Source organism: Perna viridis, chromosome 4 (assembly GCF_037379345.1).
Source record: "Perna viridis isolate PV_CMFRI_1.1 ecotype Kerala chromosome 4, ASM3737934v1, whole genome shotgun sequence".
Lineage (NCBI taxonomy): Eukaryota > Metazoa > Mollusca > Bivalvia > Mytilida > Mytilidae > Perna > Perna viridis.
In genome coordinates, this window is record NC_142448.1 from 30,989,609 (window position 1) to 31,005,457 (window position 15,849).

Here is a 15,849-nt window from a genome sequence, read left to right on the forward strand (position 1 = left end):
AAAAAAAAGAAGTTAGATGCTTTTAATTTAAAAGGACTATTCATAAGACAAGGACTTAATTGGAAGAATTAGGACAGTTTTTTTTATTTACACTCTGTCCCACTAAAATATGTACAACCTATACAGAAGTGTATGAGAGAAAATGATTGTTACATGTATTAGAAACAGGGTCAGGTAAGTGTATGTTAATGACGGACATTTGCTAATTAAGGAAAAGTTGTAGAATAAACCAAATACTAAGATGCAGATATATTCAAACTTAGCAAGTAGTCACATTGTTCAAGAGGTAAGTTCAAGAATACACATTTATTGATTTTAAAAAAAATACCACCCTTTACTAAACACTAAAACCTACAATATAACAGGGAGTGTATATTAAAATATAAAGTCACTGATTATAATGAAAATGGTTATGGTTAACATGTCAAAGAGATAACCCCACCAGAATAAACAACACACATGGGACTTCAATGAACATTGATGAAACCTTACACCACAAGGCTGGTTGCAGCTAGCCCTTGAAAAAAAAACATAATTTACAAGTTCAGGGAAAATAATAGACTCCAGCAACATAGAACCAAACAAAGCAAGACACACAGAGGCCAGAAATTCTTGAAAACAGGCGCAAAAAGATGCAGCATGGTTAAGATACTTTCAATGATCACAAACCTCCCTTTTTAAATCTGGCCACTGGAAATATTGCACAATTAAACACACCTAAAAATAAGTTCAAAAAGGTTTTGAGCCACTAGTTAAAAAAGAAATAATGACAGATTGTCAAACTGGACATTGATAGAAAACCTGCATATATTCATTGAAATTATGGTAATAGTATATTGATACTTGTGTGATGGAATAAAAGTATGATAATGAAAGGGGGCTGTTGGGTCTTGTCTATTCAATTGACAGTTTAATCATAATATTGTTGCTCTAATGAAAAAGCTAAAAGGTCTTAAAAAAATCTTATTAGTATTTCATTTATACATGCATGTATGTGGTCCTTAAAAGTATAAAAAAAGAAACGAAGTATATTTACATGCAGTTCAAATTAAAAAAATAACAGGTTTTTTTTTATAATAGCAGGGCAAGTGAAAAAGGAAGACTTTAAATTCTGTGCTTTAAATTTCTTATACATTACTTGCCAAAATTTTGATTTCACGGAAACAATGTAATATTATGCATTTGAAGATTTAAGGTTACATGCATGTGTCAGTGTCTGGGTAATGATCAGACGGTATGTGTGCATGCAACATTGTTAGAAATAGTCCACCATTTAGACAGTGTAATTTGATAATTTGTACCATCAGAATCAAGAAAGGAAGACAAGATTACTTCATTGCATTAAAATGCACTGCAAACATTTCAAGGGCATGCAACTCTCTCTAAAACCTCATTGTTAAGTCACTAATACTGTTAATGACTTCTTGCACTCATAATTTCAGTACTTTATATTCACATATGACTTGCATAATTGTGTATTTATACTCCACACAATGCTGCAGATCTGTGCCCTGTTTACCACCATAGCATCATAGTTCTAGCTTCATACGAGTTAAAAATGTACCTCTTAAATATCATACATGTGTGTTCTATGTGTGTTTCTTGCTTGTATGAGAACAGAAAGTTTATATGAAATGAACTGTTTAAACTCGATGTATTTTTTTTTAATAAAATAATTTCCATACCTACCTACCTACCCTATTCTTTTCTTGCTGGTAGCAGGAAACAAGACTATTATTTTTTCTGGCCTAAGTGGTGAAAACAAATACAATTTTATAAGAACATGAAGAAGGAAATTTATAGTTTATTTTTAAAATTGGCTGTTTATTAATCAACTCTGGTAATTAGTACAACTAATTATAAATCACATGTAACTTATTTCAAATGTCTTGCAGTTCCTCCCTTGACTTCTAATAGTAATGCGAGCTTAAGATTGACTGTGACTGAAATTAGGTTGTACAAAATGTACATGTATGTTGTATTTTATACTGCTCCATAAAGTCCTGAGCATTTCCTCTCCAAATCACAACAGCCAAGACTTGTCTTTTTTCTCTTTTGAACCTGTCTATAGGACTCCATTTTGGGTACCTCTTTAATTAAGTCCTAGAAGTTTGTCTACTGATGGATACATCCAATCATCTTCATTCAGATTCTTTAACTTTTGTCTGAGCTGCTTCATTCTGTGTTCATGCATTCCATCTGTAGACAAGATAAAAATGTGACACCTTCAGTTTAAATTTGCAAATTTTACACTGCACCCACTCTAGAAGAATATTTCAAAAATTTAACCTAAAAAAACCTCTAAATTTTAACTGTGCCCTCCCCCCCCCAACCCCAATCTAAAATCCTGGATCCGCCCCTGATAATTATTTTCAGCTGTAAAAGCATATGATAAGGAGGATTTGACAAAAAAGGAATTAGTTACTTTTTGGGTTTTAGTGGTTTCATATTAAATTCTAACCATGCTTTATAAGAAGGAAATATTGTACAACTTTTGTTTGAAACATGTTATTAAGTCATTTGAAAATGATTTGAAGAAAATATCACTAAAAATCCTTAAAGATGTATTTGATGACTGGATAAAATTTCTGTCAGTAACATTTCACTTCTGGTTTGTTTGTTTACATTATGCAATGTTTTTTCACGTACTGAAATCTTTAAATTCGTGGCCAATTGTTATGTATTGATGTACAATCCGCACCCCCATGTTCTGGAAATGATTTCTATGTAAAAATGTGCGCATAATACACACCAAAATACGGTACTTTTAAAATCTTGATATACATGCATAGTTGATATTGGATATATTTGTTTTTTGGAGAGCTTCAGATTTTTTTTGGTGATGTGATGTAATTTAGTACATTTTGTATCATTTCTATGTTGATACACGCTACAAACATGAAGCTGCACATGTCTTGCTAAGGATAACCCCACTCGTACAGGAATTTGATATCATACAGCAATCAAAACCAGTTAAAACAATTACATATGCCCCACAGCAAATTTGAGATCAACCCTTTCATTGGCAGCAGAAATAATAGTGACAAAATTTGGAATGTCACACGAACAAGGGGATTCCAATAAACAACTTGCTGGTTGAGTAGAGGTATAAAATGTACAGTCCTACTGATGCACATACATGTATATGTACTTTGGTTTTATAAAAAAAAATACAATGTACTAATTTACTAAAAACTTGCCACTGTATAAACAATGATTATGTACTTCTCTCTGAAGCTACTAAATGAAGTCGACTACTTGACATACCTTTTTGCATTAATTTTCTACTCATTTCAATTTCGTAGTCAATTTGCACTCTGTTCATCAATGACACAGATGGGCTATTGTCTAAAAGTTAAAACAAGTTCATTAATTTACCCATCTGAAAAGTAGAATATACATATATTTTTATGTTCTAATCTGTCCAACTCTTGTGTCCTATTTTACCCATTAATACAACTGCTTAGAATGTTGAAATAAAATAGTGTTAATCAATATCATGTAAAAATGATTCAAAATTCAAGAAAAAATGAAATCCTCTAGATAAATCTGCATACAAGAAAATTTGATCCAGAATTATAATAAGTACATTAAGGTTCAACGTGTACATTTCTGTATGATATGATTTATTAAAAAATATTACATGCTCCTGAGGTATACTACTGTTTCAGAATAGGGGTTACGGTGTAGGTTTCTATTGATTGTATTTTCTTGGTTCAGCAGTAAACACTCATTTCTCTTTATACATTGTATTTCAATGCGTCCATTGTTTACTGATGCCAAACACTTATTTATGAACATTTGCTGAATGATTGCTGTTGTATCAATGTATTACATTGATGTTATTATCGTGTATATTTATGTACTTGTGGGAAATTGTTAGAACAGAGCTCGTCTTCACATTTGACTGAAGGGGGATCCCGTGTCCTTTCCAGCTTTAGTTCTTATGTTTTATCACATGTCCCTAATTCTCACCTTCATATCTTCATTTTATTCAGGTTACGTTGTGTTTTCACTTTGAAAAATCTGCCATTTGTTGTTATTGATTTATGGCACATGTTTACTGGAAATTAATCTAATGACCCAATCAATAACCAATCAATCATAGTTATTGGGCCTGCAGTGGGCTTTCATATAAAAAAAAAACTGTTCTAGCATCTGCAAATCATTACTGCAGCCCACCACCAGAGAATAAAGGATTTGTCTAACAAAACTGAGCAACTGCAGTAATCTATCAAACAGCTACAGCATTAATATATAATTTGTAAGCCTGTAAGTGTCCCAATATTTATACAGTGTTAACTCTTGACCTGACTAAAACCTGAACTGTTGAGAAATCAATTTGAAAAACTGGTACAGATGTACATACTAACAATTAGTAGTAACATAGTATACTGGGGTACCCTCATTCTCTTGGTCAAAATAATATTCTTCCGATTGAGTTACCGATTTGACCAGACAACGCTAATATTATTCATAAAAATAAAAATCAGACATTCTACTTTCCACTTCTGTAAATTATGTTACGTGCATGTCTTTATTTATTACACCGGTCACTGAAAGGCGAATGTCAATCATCCCTATTATTGTTGTCGTACCCCAAATACGTGCATTTCCGGTTCAGAGATTAAACAAGTATGGGAAGCCATATGGGATACAATACATTTCCACTAAATAAATAGAAATATGCTAGTATTGGATTGATTAAAAATATAGTACTGGACAAAAATAAATTTATACAATATATTTTTAGTCCATTTAAAGAGAAATACTTATATGTGAGAATTTAAACACTTCATTATTTAAGGCAAATTATTTCAAAATAATGTTTATCTTATTTCAATTCCTATTCAAATAATCATTTGATTGAAATTGATTAAGAATTAAAATAATTTAGAATATTTTAGATTACTTAAAATTGATATACTAGGTGATCTCAATCATTAGATTATTGAAACTTGCTAATTTTTAATTGATAAATATTTAAATATTCTTATACAAGTATTTCATATACCATTTTTGTGCAACTTATTTTTCATTTGATAATTCTAACAGAAAATTAAATCATTTATACATTTGAACAACTTTAATAAAATTATCAGCAGCAAAAAAAAAAACTGTAATAAAAAAAATATCCATTCTGTACTGCATTAAAGGCAGATTTCTCGGCATCAGAGTGATGCTGTTTTTTTCTTCATTTTATTATATATCTAAAAATATAAAAAAATATCTCAAATTAGCTTAAATTTGTTAATTGTGAAAATTTTCTAGTGTTGAATACTGATTAACTATTAATTTCCATTGAATTTTTCTAAGCAGAATGTTTTTAAGATGAGGGAAAATGTTTGATATTTTAATTTTTCAAATCCTAAGAAAATGTTCATTTTTTGTTAATCTGGCTTTCCATAGTTAATTCGTGTGATACATGATGTATTTGGTCACATGACTGTTGTTTAGGAAGCTTTTTAAACGGCAGACGATAAATCAATATCGATTGATTGGTTTCATGCGTACTATCTACATTTCTAAAAGGGATTAAATAATATGGCATACAGAGGTTTTGGAAAAGTTGGAAATACTTTGTGTTGAGCTTAAAACTTGAAAATTACCTGGAATACCGGCAATCTGATCTTTCTAGTTGTTTTCATGAAACAGGCCTGGTTCAGTATCAACGACCTCTGACCCAAGCATGTGCGATCAGTTTCGTACAAAAATGGATATTAATAATACATCGGAAAGAGGGTACAGCAGTATATGCTACTACTAGTGCTAGGTCTAAAAGTGATGTCCCTGTATCATTTTATTTGCTCTGTTTTGGGGTTAAATGTATAACATATCTATTGTTTAACTGTAGAAATCTATTTGTCCATAATAAATAATAAATACAATTTAGTATTTAGACGTGTTAGACGACTGTGGTTTGAACTCTCATGTTATCTTTAACCTCTCTCTACACTAATACGAAACAAATACGTTGACGAGGCTTCTTTATAATACTGAGCCATTACCTGACATTCTGTCTCCTTCTACATTTGGAGACTTGCAATTAAACAAGTTTCTTTTGATTTCTTCCTTGCTAAAAGTAGAGTCTGTTCCCCCTGCTCCGCTTGAAGTTGATGCCATTTTCAAGGGACGTAACTCATTTTGGAATATATGTTCAAAAGTAAAACCGGAATGGCTCCTCGAAATTCCGTGATACAATATAAACAGTAGAAAGGTGTCTGTTTTCGTCTCGTGTGTCTACTTTTAGTTCTTTTGATGACGAAATCCCGAACGTTTTCACAAATTTTCACTTGGTGAACGGTATTTGATTTGCAGGATTCTACCCACTGAACTAACATGCATATATGTGTTTATGGTGTAGTTATTGTTGCAGTCCTTCTGTTTTGTTTGTTGATATTCATCGTGTATTGGAGAAGACAAAGGTCCCAAATAACTACAACCAATAGATCAGTGCTCATCACAGGTATTTATTTTTAAAAAAATATTGTTGACTGATTGATTCGGCAAATACAATATAACCTGTTCAAAATCTGATTACATTATTAAAGTTCAAAAGTTATTAGCCTGAGACATAGGTATATTTGTAAATTAAAAGTTAATATGTGAATATTGAAGATTTAAGTTCCTGTCCACATAAAATTCAGACACTGCTAATGGTGAAGTTATACATTACGAAGAAAAACGATGTTTTTTTTTTCAGTCTAAATATGCTAAAATTTCACACATTTTAAACAACAATCTTTTCTGCATTCGGAATGCACTTTTTAGAAATTTATATATTCATTACCCTTTAAAGTTGATTTGACCAAATGAAGAACGTGCAGAGTGCAAATTCCATGTACAGTCTACATAATTTTTATGTCAAAAGCGCAACAACCAAATGAAAAACTAAGACTAGTTATGCTATCAGTAACTGCTTCTGAACAAGAAATAAAACATTATTCGATGGGCTTTGGACATGCGTAATCACCTACTTTTTGATTTGTAGAAAGACTGCTACTTAAGTACAGACAAGCGTGCATTGATCACGCCATTGATATAAAAATCCAAATTTGGTTTGACAATATCAAAAATGACAAAGAACAAATCAAGCCAAAATTAAAGAAATTATTAACAAGTTGTCATGGATTGGTTAGATATCTAGGGGAAAAAACAGAAATTACTAGAGCGCCCCTTCTTATATAAACATAGATCAACTGCATGGCAACCTACGCCTTTCCCGAGAATTTCTGGATCCGTCACTTGAAAGAGTTTGTCAATACATGTCTACAATGTATGCTGCCTAGAGGAACGAAATGTTTACTTACGAAAATTCAAAATCAGATACATGCATGTAAATTGCAAATTTCGATATGCTGTCACGGGTGGATTCAGGCGGGGGCGTGGCGGGGGTGCGCCCTCCTAAAATTTGAAAATCATGGGTTGTCATGGGTCGATTTAGGCGGTTTTAGGTTGAAACTTTAATTTCTCGCTAATTTTACCACAAAAGATATCTATATAGGACCCACTTTAGAAGAGTATTTCAAAACTTAAATCTCAAAAAATGTTTCGCGAAATTTTAACTGTGTGCCCCCCTCCCTAATCTAAAATCCTGGATCCGCCCTTGGATGTAAACGTGTTTCAGAGTAACCTTTCATTATTAACATACGAATCAAATGTAAAGGAAGATCTTATTATATAATCCAAAAATTAATTCTGTACTCAAAACCAAAAACATCAAAATAGGAAGCCAAATCCATCACCGAGAGGATGTACCATATACAATACAGTTGAAAAAAGAATAGATACAATTGTGTGTAAGGTGAGTGACCACATGACTGGTTGCGTGACATACTTGGTCATTGCATGTACACGTAGTCATTCTCCCCTAAAACATGCATAAATAGATAAAAAAAAATATGAAGTTTGCTTATGTCGAAATTTGAGGTAACAGTTTATGCTACTATAAGCTTATTAATAAGGACGATCCCATGTTTGTAGTCTCATCTACAATATACAATCACGTTTACATATTAGGTGGTGGACGAAAGCAATATAGGGTACAGATGTTTGATAGTTTGAAATAAAATGTATGTCGGTTATCATGCCAATTTTTATTTGAATGTGTCTGCACGGGGACTTGATTGAGGTTGACTTAAATCCATTAAATAGGCAAAAATGTACTAAATGCTGTTATAGCAAGTCTTTACATTTCACTATCCATTTATTGTTTTAGGGTGTGACACAGGCTTTGGACATCACATTGCTAAACAGCTATGTAGCAGAGGATTTAGTGTCTTTGCAGGCTGTTTGAATTCTAACAGCGATGGTGCAAAAACTTTATCAAACTTTTCAAAGAATATTTACGTGTTACAAATAGATGTAACAAAAGATACGGAGGTGTCAGAGTCGCTAAGTTATGTTGAAAATATCTTGGGAGGAAAAGGTATACAATTTACATCATTTAATGAAAACGTGCTTGAACTGTTACCAAATAATTTGAAATATTTGTTTGACAGGTAGGTAGTTCTATAAAACTTTTGGATACATGTACCTGCCAATCATGAGATACCTGAATACGTAATTATGCATGTTTACTATTATTTGTTCTCCCGCCTATTAATATAATTTTATGCACATTTTCATTTGATATCTCACGACTTTCATTATTGTCTACTTTTTCACATAGAATATTAAAAGTATTTCACAAAGTAGTATTTCCAGTCAATATATTGTTGAGTTAAAAACAAGTTTTGGAAGGAAGCGTGCGCCCCCGTAGAAAATGCTTTTATCAAGTAATTACTTGATAGTAAAATCCTTTCGGCGAGATCTTTTTTTCATATTTTTCATATGTGAGCATTGAATCGATAGAATATCGTATTATCCCAAAATATATTTGAAATAAAGTTGAATTAGAACTAAAACATAACCGGAAAACTGAAAAGAGTTTTATTATGATTTACGCGTGAAGATAACTCATGAACGGAGTCGATTGTTTTGCTTATGGCGTGACATTAAAAATTTAACACCTGTTCGACCGCAAGATCGGGTAATCTCAGACACTCGAGTGTAGGCGCCGCCGAGTTAGAGAATTATTACATCTTACCCAAGGTTGTCTTTTCACTGAGAAATTCTTTTAAGTACGTCATAATTCTAGTGGTCTCGACTTGTCTGAACCAACACTTCTGAATGACCCATGAACCTTTGTGATTGGGTTCATGGTTTGAATGCGTGGTGTAATTAGAACTAACTGTGATATACATGTATTGTTAAAAAACATTATGTACAATCATGATTTTACTTAGGTTAAGTGCTGGAATGATTATTAATTTTAATTTTAACAATTTAAAAATGCTCTATACAAAAGGAGAAAGAAGCCTTTTGCACTTGATGAACTGGCTGCATGTCATTCAGCTTATAAAACAAACGAACCATGTAAATTTTAAAGGCACATGCCTCATATTTCATTCTTAATGTCTTTTCTCAACGAATACTTGCGCTGCCGAAGTCCGCCCTGGTTATAAGTTTTTCTTTTAAATTACATTACACGCACTTGCTTACAGAACTGTCGTTTGTGTGGAACAAAGAAAAAAATCGAAATATGCTTATTGACGCCACTTACATTATTTTGCATTTATTTTATGTTTGTTTACAGATCTAGAAGTTTGGGCTATAATAAACAATGCTGGAATATCGGTGGGTACAGCAGAAAGTGAATGGTGTCCTTTGGACCAATACGAGCGTATTATGAACGTAAACTTGTTTGGGACCATCAGAGTGACCAAGACCTTTCTCCCGTTAATAAGGAAAAGTCAAGGTCGAATTATCAATGTTGCCAGCATGGCAGGTAAATTACTCTTGCCATATTTGTTTTTACAGCATTAAAATCGATTCATCCAGGATTATTAGAAAATATCAGTGCAAATATATATAGAAATACATTATGCCTAACGATCATTGTTAACTTTGCACCTACAAATGTACGTTGTATATAGAAACATTTTTGCTTCAATATATTTCCAGGTTTGATCAATTTGGACAGTACATACAAATAAATTTACTCATTTAAAAATTTCTTACCACTACAAATTTTTGGTCCTTCCCTCCGCGGGACTCGAACTTGTGCCCATGTGACATCTATGGCAACACCACATGCACAAAGTCCAGCGCCCTAGACCACTCAGCCAGCTAGGCTATATAGCCTAGCTGGCCGAGTGGTCTTGGCACTGGAACTCCCGCGGAGGGAACGACCAAAAATTTGCTTTGCAAATTTGGCAGCTCTAACGTCGTTGGGAATTTTTCAGACCCTTCTATAAGTTTCTATTATCTTCCCTGTATCAAATTGATCCGATGGAGCATTGTAGCGAATAGAGTCGTCACATTCCGAGACGTTTATATATACTTTTATGCAGTTTGAATTTTAAAATGCATACACTTATAGTAATGGCACTACTCTTATACTGCTTGATTGTCTAGCTAGTATCTGTAGTACATTTTACGAACCTTTAAGGCAACGACCATTTTATTGACGATGGGAGCATGGGATCTTTCGGAAAAAAAATGTTCGGAATCTGGAGAGAGAAAAAAAATTTACTCATATATTAGAAAAATAAAAATAATATTTCTATATTTCCCCCATTACTTAACAAGGCAGATTTTCAAATAAAATATTGAGTTTGGTTGCTGCTGAAATATAAATAAAAACTTTGCGCTCGCGCAAAAAAACCCCCAAAAATTCTTATCTGACATAAAATCCCAGCCCCACTTCTCTCCTGAGGATAGTAAGTACAGATTTATCTAAGAGTAATGCAAATAATGGAATCAGATTTGCTGTCAAGTTTATAAACAATCTTATAGTTCTTTTAAAATTATTGTTACATATATGATAAATTTACTACTAAAAGTTGTGTTAAGGTTGGAAAAGTAATAAAATTAGTCGGAACGGTTAGTTGAACGTTATGTCGCCAATTATTTTTAACTACTTTGTACTACATAACCAATTACTTGTATTGATGATCGGGGTTTTTAAACGACCTTGAATACCAATACAGGCCTATCAGGTCAATGTTAGTGGGTTAGTAGAACCAACTGGTGTTGGTGGCGGAGCCCTGCCTTCGGGATATCTGATCGAGTATGTCCTACTAGCGGCTGGCCTGCTGTGTTGACGCTCTGGCCTACTCCCAGACCCCACGTGGGTCCGAGAGCGTTTCCCCACTCTAACTGTTTGGGAGTACGTCAACGTGTAGAGTGATTATTTGTATTTGGCACTTACCTCCTTAAGTACTTTGTGTTTATCGGTTCTTAAATCACCAGTTATATCTCAAACTGTGCTCCTCTCATAGCCGATTTGTTTCTCTACTGTTATGAATCGCTGTTCGTGGCTAAAATCTTGAAAGATCCTTTAAACATGATATGTTGCATGAATTTAATAACACTTTTAGTTATCTTGATGATATTTTGCGCGTCAAGAATCCTAACATCGAAATCTACTCAAAAGAACATATCATAACTTGACTAAATCATTCTAATAATAATATACATTTAGTACTCATACACCTTTTCTTTATTTAGATATTACACTAAAAAGTAGCAGTCTTTATACTAAAGTTTATGGCAGAATAAATTATTTTGTTTTTCCTATTGTTTATTTTCCATTCTTAGATGGTGATATTCCTGAAGCAAACTTCTATGGTATTTATATTTCAAAAGTGGTACGTTTTGCTCTTACATGCACGTGCGATTAAGTGATTTTAATGAGCGCAGTATATTCCACACAGAAAAGGTTTTGCACCAGGGTATCGATATCACAAACTTATAAAAAAAAACATTTACTAGGTTATTTTAACATTACAAAACTTTGCACCCCTACATATAAACTGAGTCATTGTATTACATCGAATCTTGCCTAATTAGTATTGGAACTGAAGTGACAGATTATTTCTAATGTTGGTAATGTTGATAGTATTGTCATTCTTTAATATGTTTTAGCTAGCTTTCAGCTGCAGTGAGCGTTCTTTAAGTAGATATCTCATTTTATCTATATGGTGTATGCTGAGGTGTTGGTTTGTTACAGTTCATTTTTGACCTTACGTTAAAGGGGCCGTAAAAGCCTCATAAAACTAGTTTAACCCCACCGCAATTTCCTGCGCACCTGTCCACAGTCTGGAGATGTTGTACTTGCACTTGTTGAAGACCTTCTAGTGATCTCAGAAAATATTTACTATTTTTTATTTAGGTTATACGGTGGTGTATTTGTTACGTTTCACGATACCCTTTCTTTTCTCTACTGTTCACACTATTAAATAAGATGGCCAAAAAGTTGAACGTATCGGCCTGTACCAAGTCACGACCATTGCGGTGGTTTCTTTTTGTTTATCTCTTGATATTGCCTTTTATCATAGGGACTTTCTTTTTCGACTTTTGCCTACGGTTTACCAGTTCGGTAATTTTGCTATTACCCTTAATATGCGTGGATAATTCGTACTTAATTCTTTTCGTCACTTCTCATTTAAATATTTCTGTGTTATCTATTAAATGTGTAATGTATCCTATATCATGTTTTAGGGCGGATTGGTATTTCTGGCTTCTCAGCATACTGTGCTACAAAATTTGGACTGATAGGATATTCTGAATGCCTCAGGAAAGAAATGGCGAAGTTCAATGTGAAAGTAGTGACGATTGAACCCTGGATGTACAAGTATGTTGATATAAAAACTATGACGCTGCATGAATTAATCGAAAAAAATCAATGCAGGTTTTTTATTTGGTGTTGGTTGTGCTTAAAAAGTTTCTCCAAAGTGAATTCATATTTTGCCACCTTGTTCATTCAAATTGTATTCCATATGGGGATGCTAGATCTATCACAATTTCTGTATCCTCTGTAGACATTTAAACACTATGTCGCTTGATTAGGCTTAAATCTATGAGATCTTCGAACAAAATGGTTAAAGCTGTAACCAACCAGTAAAAAAATCTGTAGAACTTGACTGTATTAGGCGTGTGATGAGTGTGCTAATAAGCAACTTTTTATTTAGCTTTGTAATTATGTATTTATTTCAGAACGGCGATCACTCAGCCAAGTCATACTTTAGAACAAAATAAAAAATCATGGAAAAACAGCCATCAAACTGTCAAGAATGCATATGGTGAGGACTACTTCAAAGCGTACCAGACTCTAATTCAAGATAATTATTCAGTTGATGCAAGTGAAGACATTAGTCCAGTACTTGATGCAATAGAAGATGCTGTATGCAGTTGTCACCCTAGGATTGCTTATATTCCAGAACTATTTCATTATATTCGTACGAGACTTTTGTTGTCACTGCCATACAATATTCAGGAGCACATTATGACAGTCTTTCCGAAAATAACTAGATGCAGACCAAAATGTATTGAACTTAATCAAACTAAATTAGATTAATGGTATGCGAAATAGTGATTAATTAACGGACATTTATAATCTTATATTATATTGTTTCCACGATATATTGTGATAATAAAACCAATCAAAACAAATATATCCTATAGCAACACAATAATGGGACATAGAAATGTATTTTCTGTCTGTTCGTTCGTTACTTGTACAAGTATCATATGTTCGTAACCCTTGGACCCGCTGTCGTTTTTACTACTGTCGCAAATAAAAAAAATGCAGTCGTATTATATTATGATGTCGTCGGCGTCGTCGTCGTCGTTACTTGTTTGTTTTGTTTCTGTGCGATGACTTTGTAGTGAACCAAATGCCATGAAATTTTACATATTGTCACTTGTTACAAGAAGGAGATTGCTTTTAAAGATGGGGTCACCGGTCCCTACCGCTCAGGAAAACAGGTACCAAAAGTTGTTAAATAGGTGTTAGTAAAAAATTGTGTCATCCAGGTTTGCCCACTTTTTTAATTGGTGGTTGAAATAAACGGTTTAACAAATAAAGTGCAGATAAAATGATACCTGTATTTTATAATCAACTATTAAAGTAAGAGGAATATGCATTTTTTGCCAGAAGTCTTTTCACCTCATCATCAAAGTTTAATATCCCCTAGCTAGAGATTACAAATACATAACTGGGTATAAGAATAGTACCAAAACAAGTACTATCTTTAAAAAAAAGATGGCCGACGCAGTAAAATTTTGTTTCTTTTTTATGTTTCTACATTTCTTTCAAGAAAATAATACATGGCACGCAATTTTAAATTTTCGATTGTTTTTTCGAACGCAATTTCATAATTTCGATACAGTTTTTTTCGAACTCCACTAATTTAGCAGTATTTGGCCAATCTAGAAATATAATTGCGATCAGGTGATTTGCGTTTCCATAGAAGAGCGTCCTTAAGGTCAAAGGGTAAAAAGCGAAACTATACCGACTGCGTCGGAAAAATGCATTATGTGTAGGTAAGAGGATAGAAAAATACAAATATAATTAATAAATAAAAAAAACATAAATGATAATAACACATATGCATTATATACGCACTATTATATTATACAGTACTTAGTCTAGGCAGTAAGAGATGAAAATAAAATCTATAGCACCATGTCTTGCTGACAACATTTAAGGAGGTAGACCTAGGGTAAGGGACATAACTCATGAAATCAGTGATAATAAGGCTAAAAACCACTAATTCCACTTCCCATAGGCTTCTATGCTAATTTCACAATATTCAATGGCTTCTCTGGACTTTACCTTAACTTTAACCTGCAGAGGACTATATATCAGCATGATTCTACATATGTCAGCTCGCAATCCTCAGAATGGCATGTGGGGTTAGCAGACTTGCAGTGCAGTACTGGTCACCGGAAGTGAAGGGTCTATAAATAGCATGGGAAATCCAAGTGTTTTCACAAGATAGGGGTATATTTAAAAATCATTATGGAGATTAGGCTTCACATCACAAGAAGCAAAATGCACCTATAAAATGTACAGAAATGTTTTTCCTTTCAGAAACTGTTTAAATTTCTTAAATAAGATGAGAACTTTTTTCACAGCACTATGAGGAACAGGGGTAATTTCTGCGTAGGACTATTTTTGCGTACGTTCCAAATGCTCATTGGTTGAATTGGTGGTCTGTAACCTGATAATTATGTTTGTATCATATTCAATTTCTCCAAAGACTTTCAAGCTTTCGTTTGAAGCAGAATAAAATGAATCCAAGTTAATTAGATGCATACAAAAGATTGATGTAAAATTCTGAATACAAACGTTCCAATGATTTTTAAGAGTTGTGTCCTTTACCCTAGCTTTACAAAATGTACCTCCTTAATGCAAGCATTCGATGCAAACTAATTTAAAACGTTTCTCACCATTTGATTTTATTTGGCTGCAGCGCGTATGACGTATATAACACAAGGCTCGAAATCAAAATCATCCAGATCCATAAAAGGTCTCCTCCCAGGAAGAATCAAATATAGCAACTCAAGCCAAAATAATTTAGTTCAATATATATATGTAGAGGGAAGTTTTCTATATATTAAGATAAAAAAAATGTCTTTGGCTCGTCACAGTCAAGAACGAAGTTCGGAGTTCAGAGATGGTAGATGGCCATTTTCATGTATCTGCAACAGTTATACTGGAGTTTAGGGAAGGAAGTCGCAGGAAATAAATTCTTGCTTGGTCTATACTCAAGGGGAGTTTTTGATACTAATTTTATATTATAAATTTGTACTTTCGTCATTCATTTTATATCATTTAATACTGATACTAGATAATTTTACAATTTGCATATTGATGTCTTAAAAGTGGAGTTTTATTTTCATGGGTCACCGAACTTGATTTCGAGATAATGAAGCCTTAACAAAGCCCCCTATTCCAACATTTAAATAGATTACGAAGGAAATTTCGCTATTTCGCAAACTATTAAAACACTGGTTTAT

General features: G+C 33.1%; 2 protein-coding genes across 2 annotated transcripts; one reads left to right on the plus strand and one right to left on the minus strand.

The window, feature by feature from the left end:
- Positions 1–1,789: 1,789 nt before the first annotated feature.
- On the minus strand, positions 1,790–6,143 carry LOC148619726 (uncharacterized). Its single transcript, XM_088579949.1, has 3 exons — positions 6,009–6,143; positions 3,268–3,348; positions 1,790–2,199 (listed from the first exon to the last, which is right to left on the minus strand). The coding sequence occupies exons 1-3, from the start codon at positions 6,121–6,123 to the stop codon at positions 2,093–2,095; spliced, it is 303 nt and encodes a 100-aa protein (XP_088436075.1). The 5' UTR covers positions 6,124–6,143; the 3' UTR covers positions 1,790–2,092.
- A 183-nt stretch (positions 6,144–6,326) lies between these two features.
- LOC148619727 (short-chain dehydrogenase/reductase family 9C member 7-like) lies at positions 6,327–13,497 on the plus strand. The gene is made up of 5 exons (XM_088579948.1): positions 6,327–6,466; positions 8,219–8,428; positions 9,638–9,829; positions 12,547–12,679; positions 13,042–13,497. The coding sequence occupies exons 1-5, from the start codon at positions 6,340–6,342 to the stop codon at positions 13,400–13,402; spliced, it is 1,023 nt and encodes a 340-aa protein (XP_088436074.1). The 5' UTR covers positions 6,327–6,339; the 3' UTR covers positions 13,403–13,497.
- The last annotated feature ends 2,352 nt before the right edge of the window (positions 13,498–15,849 follow it).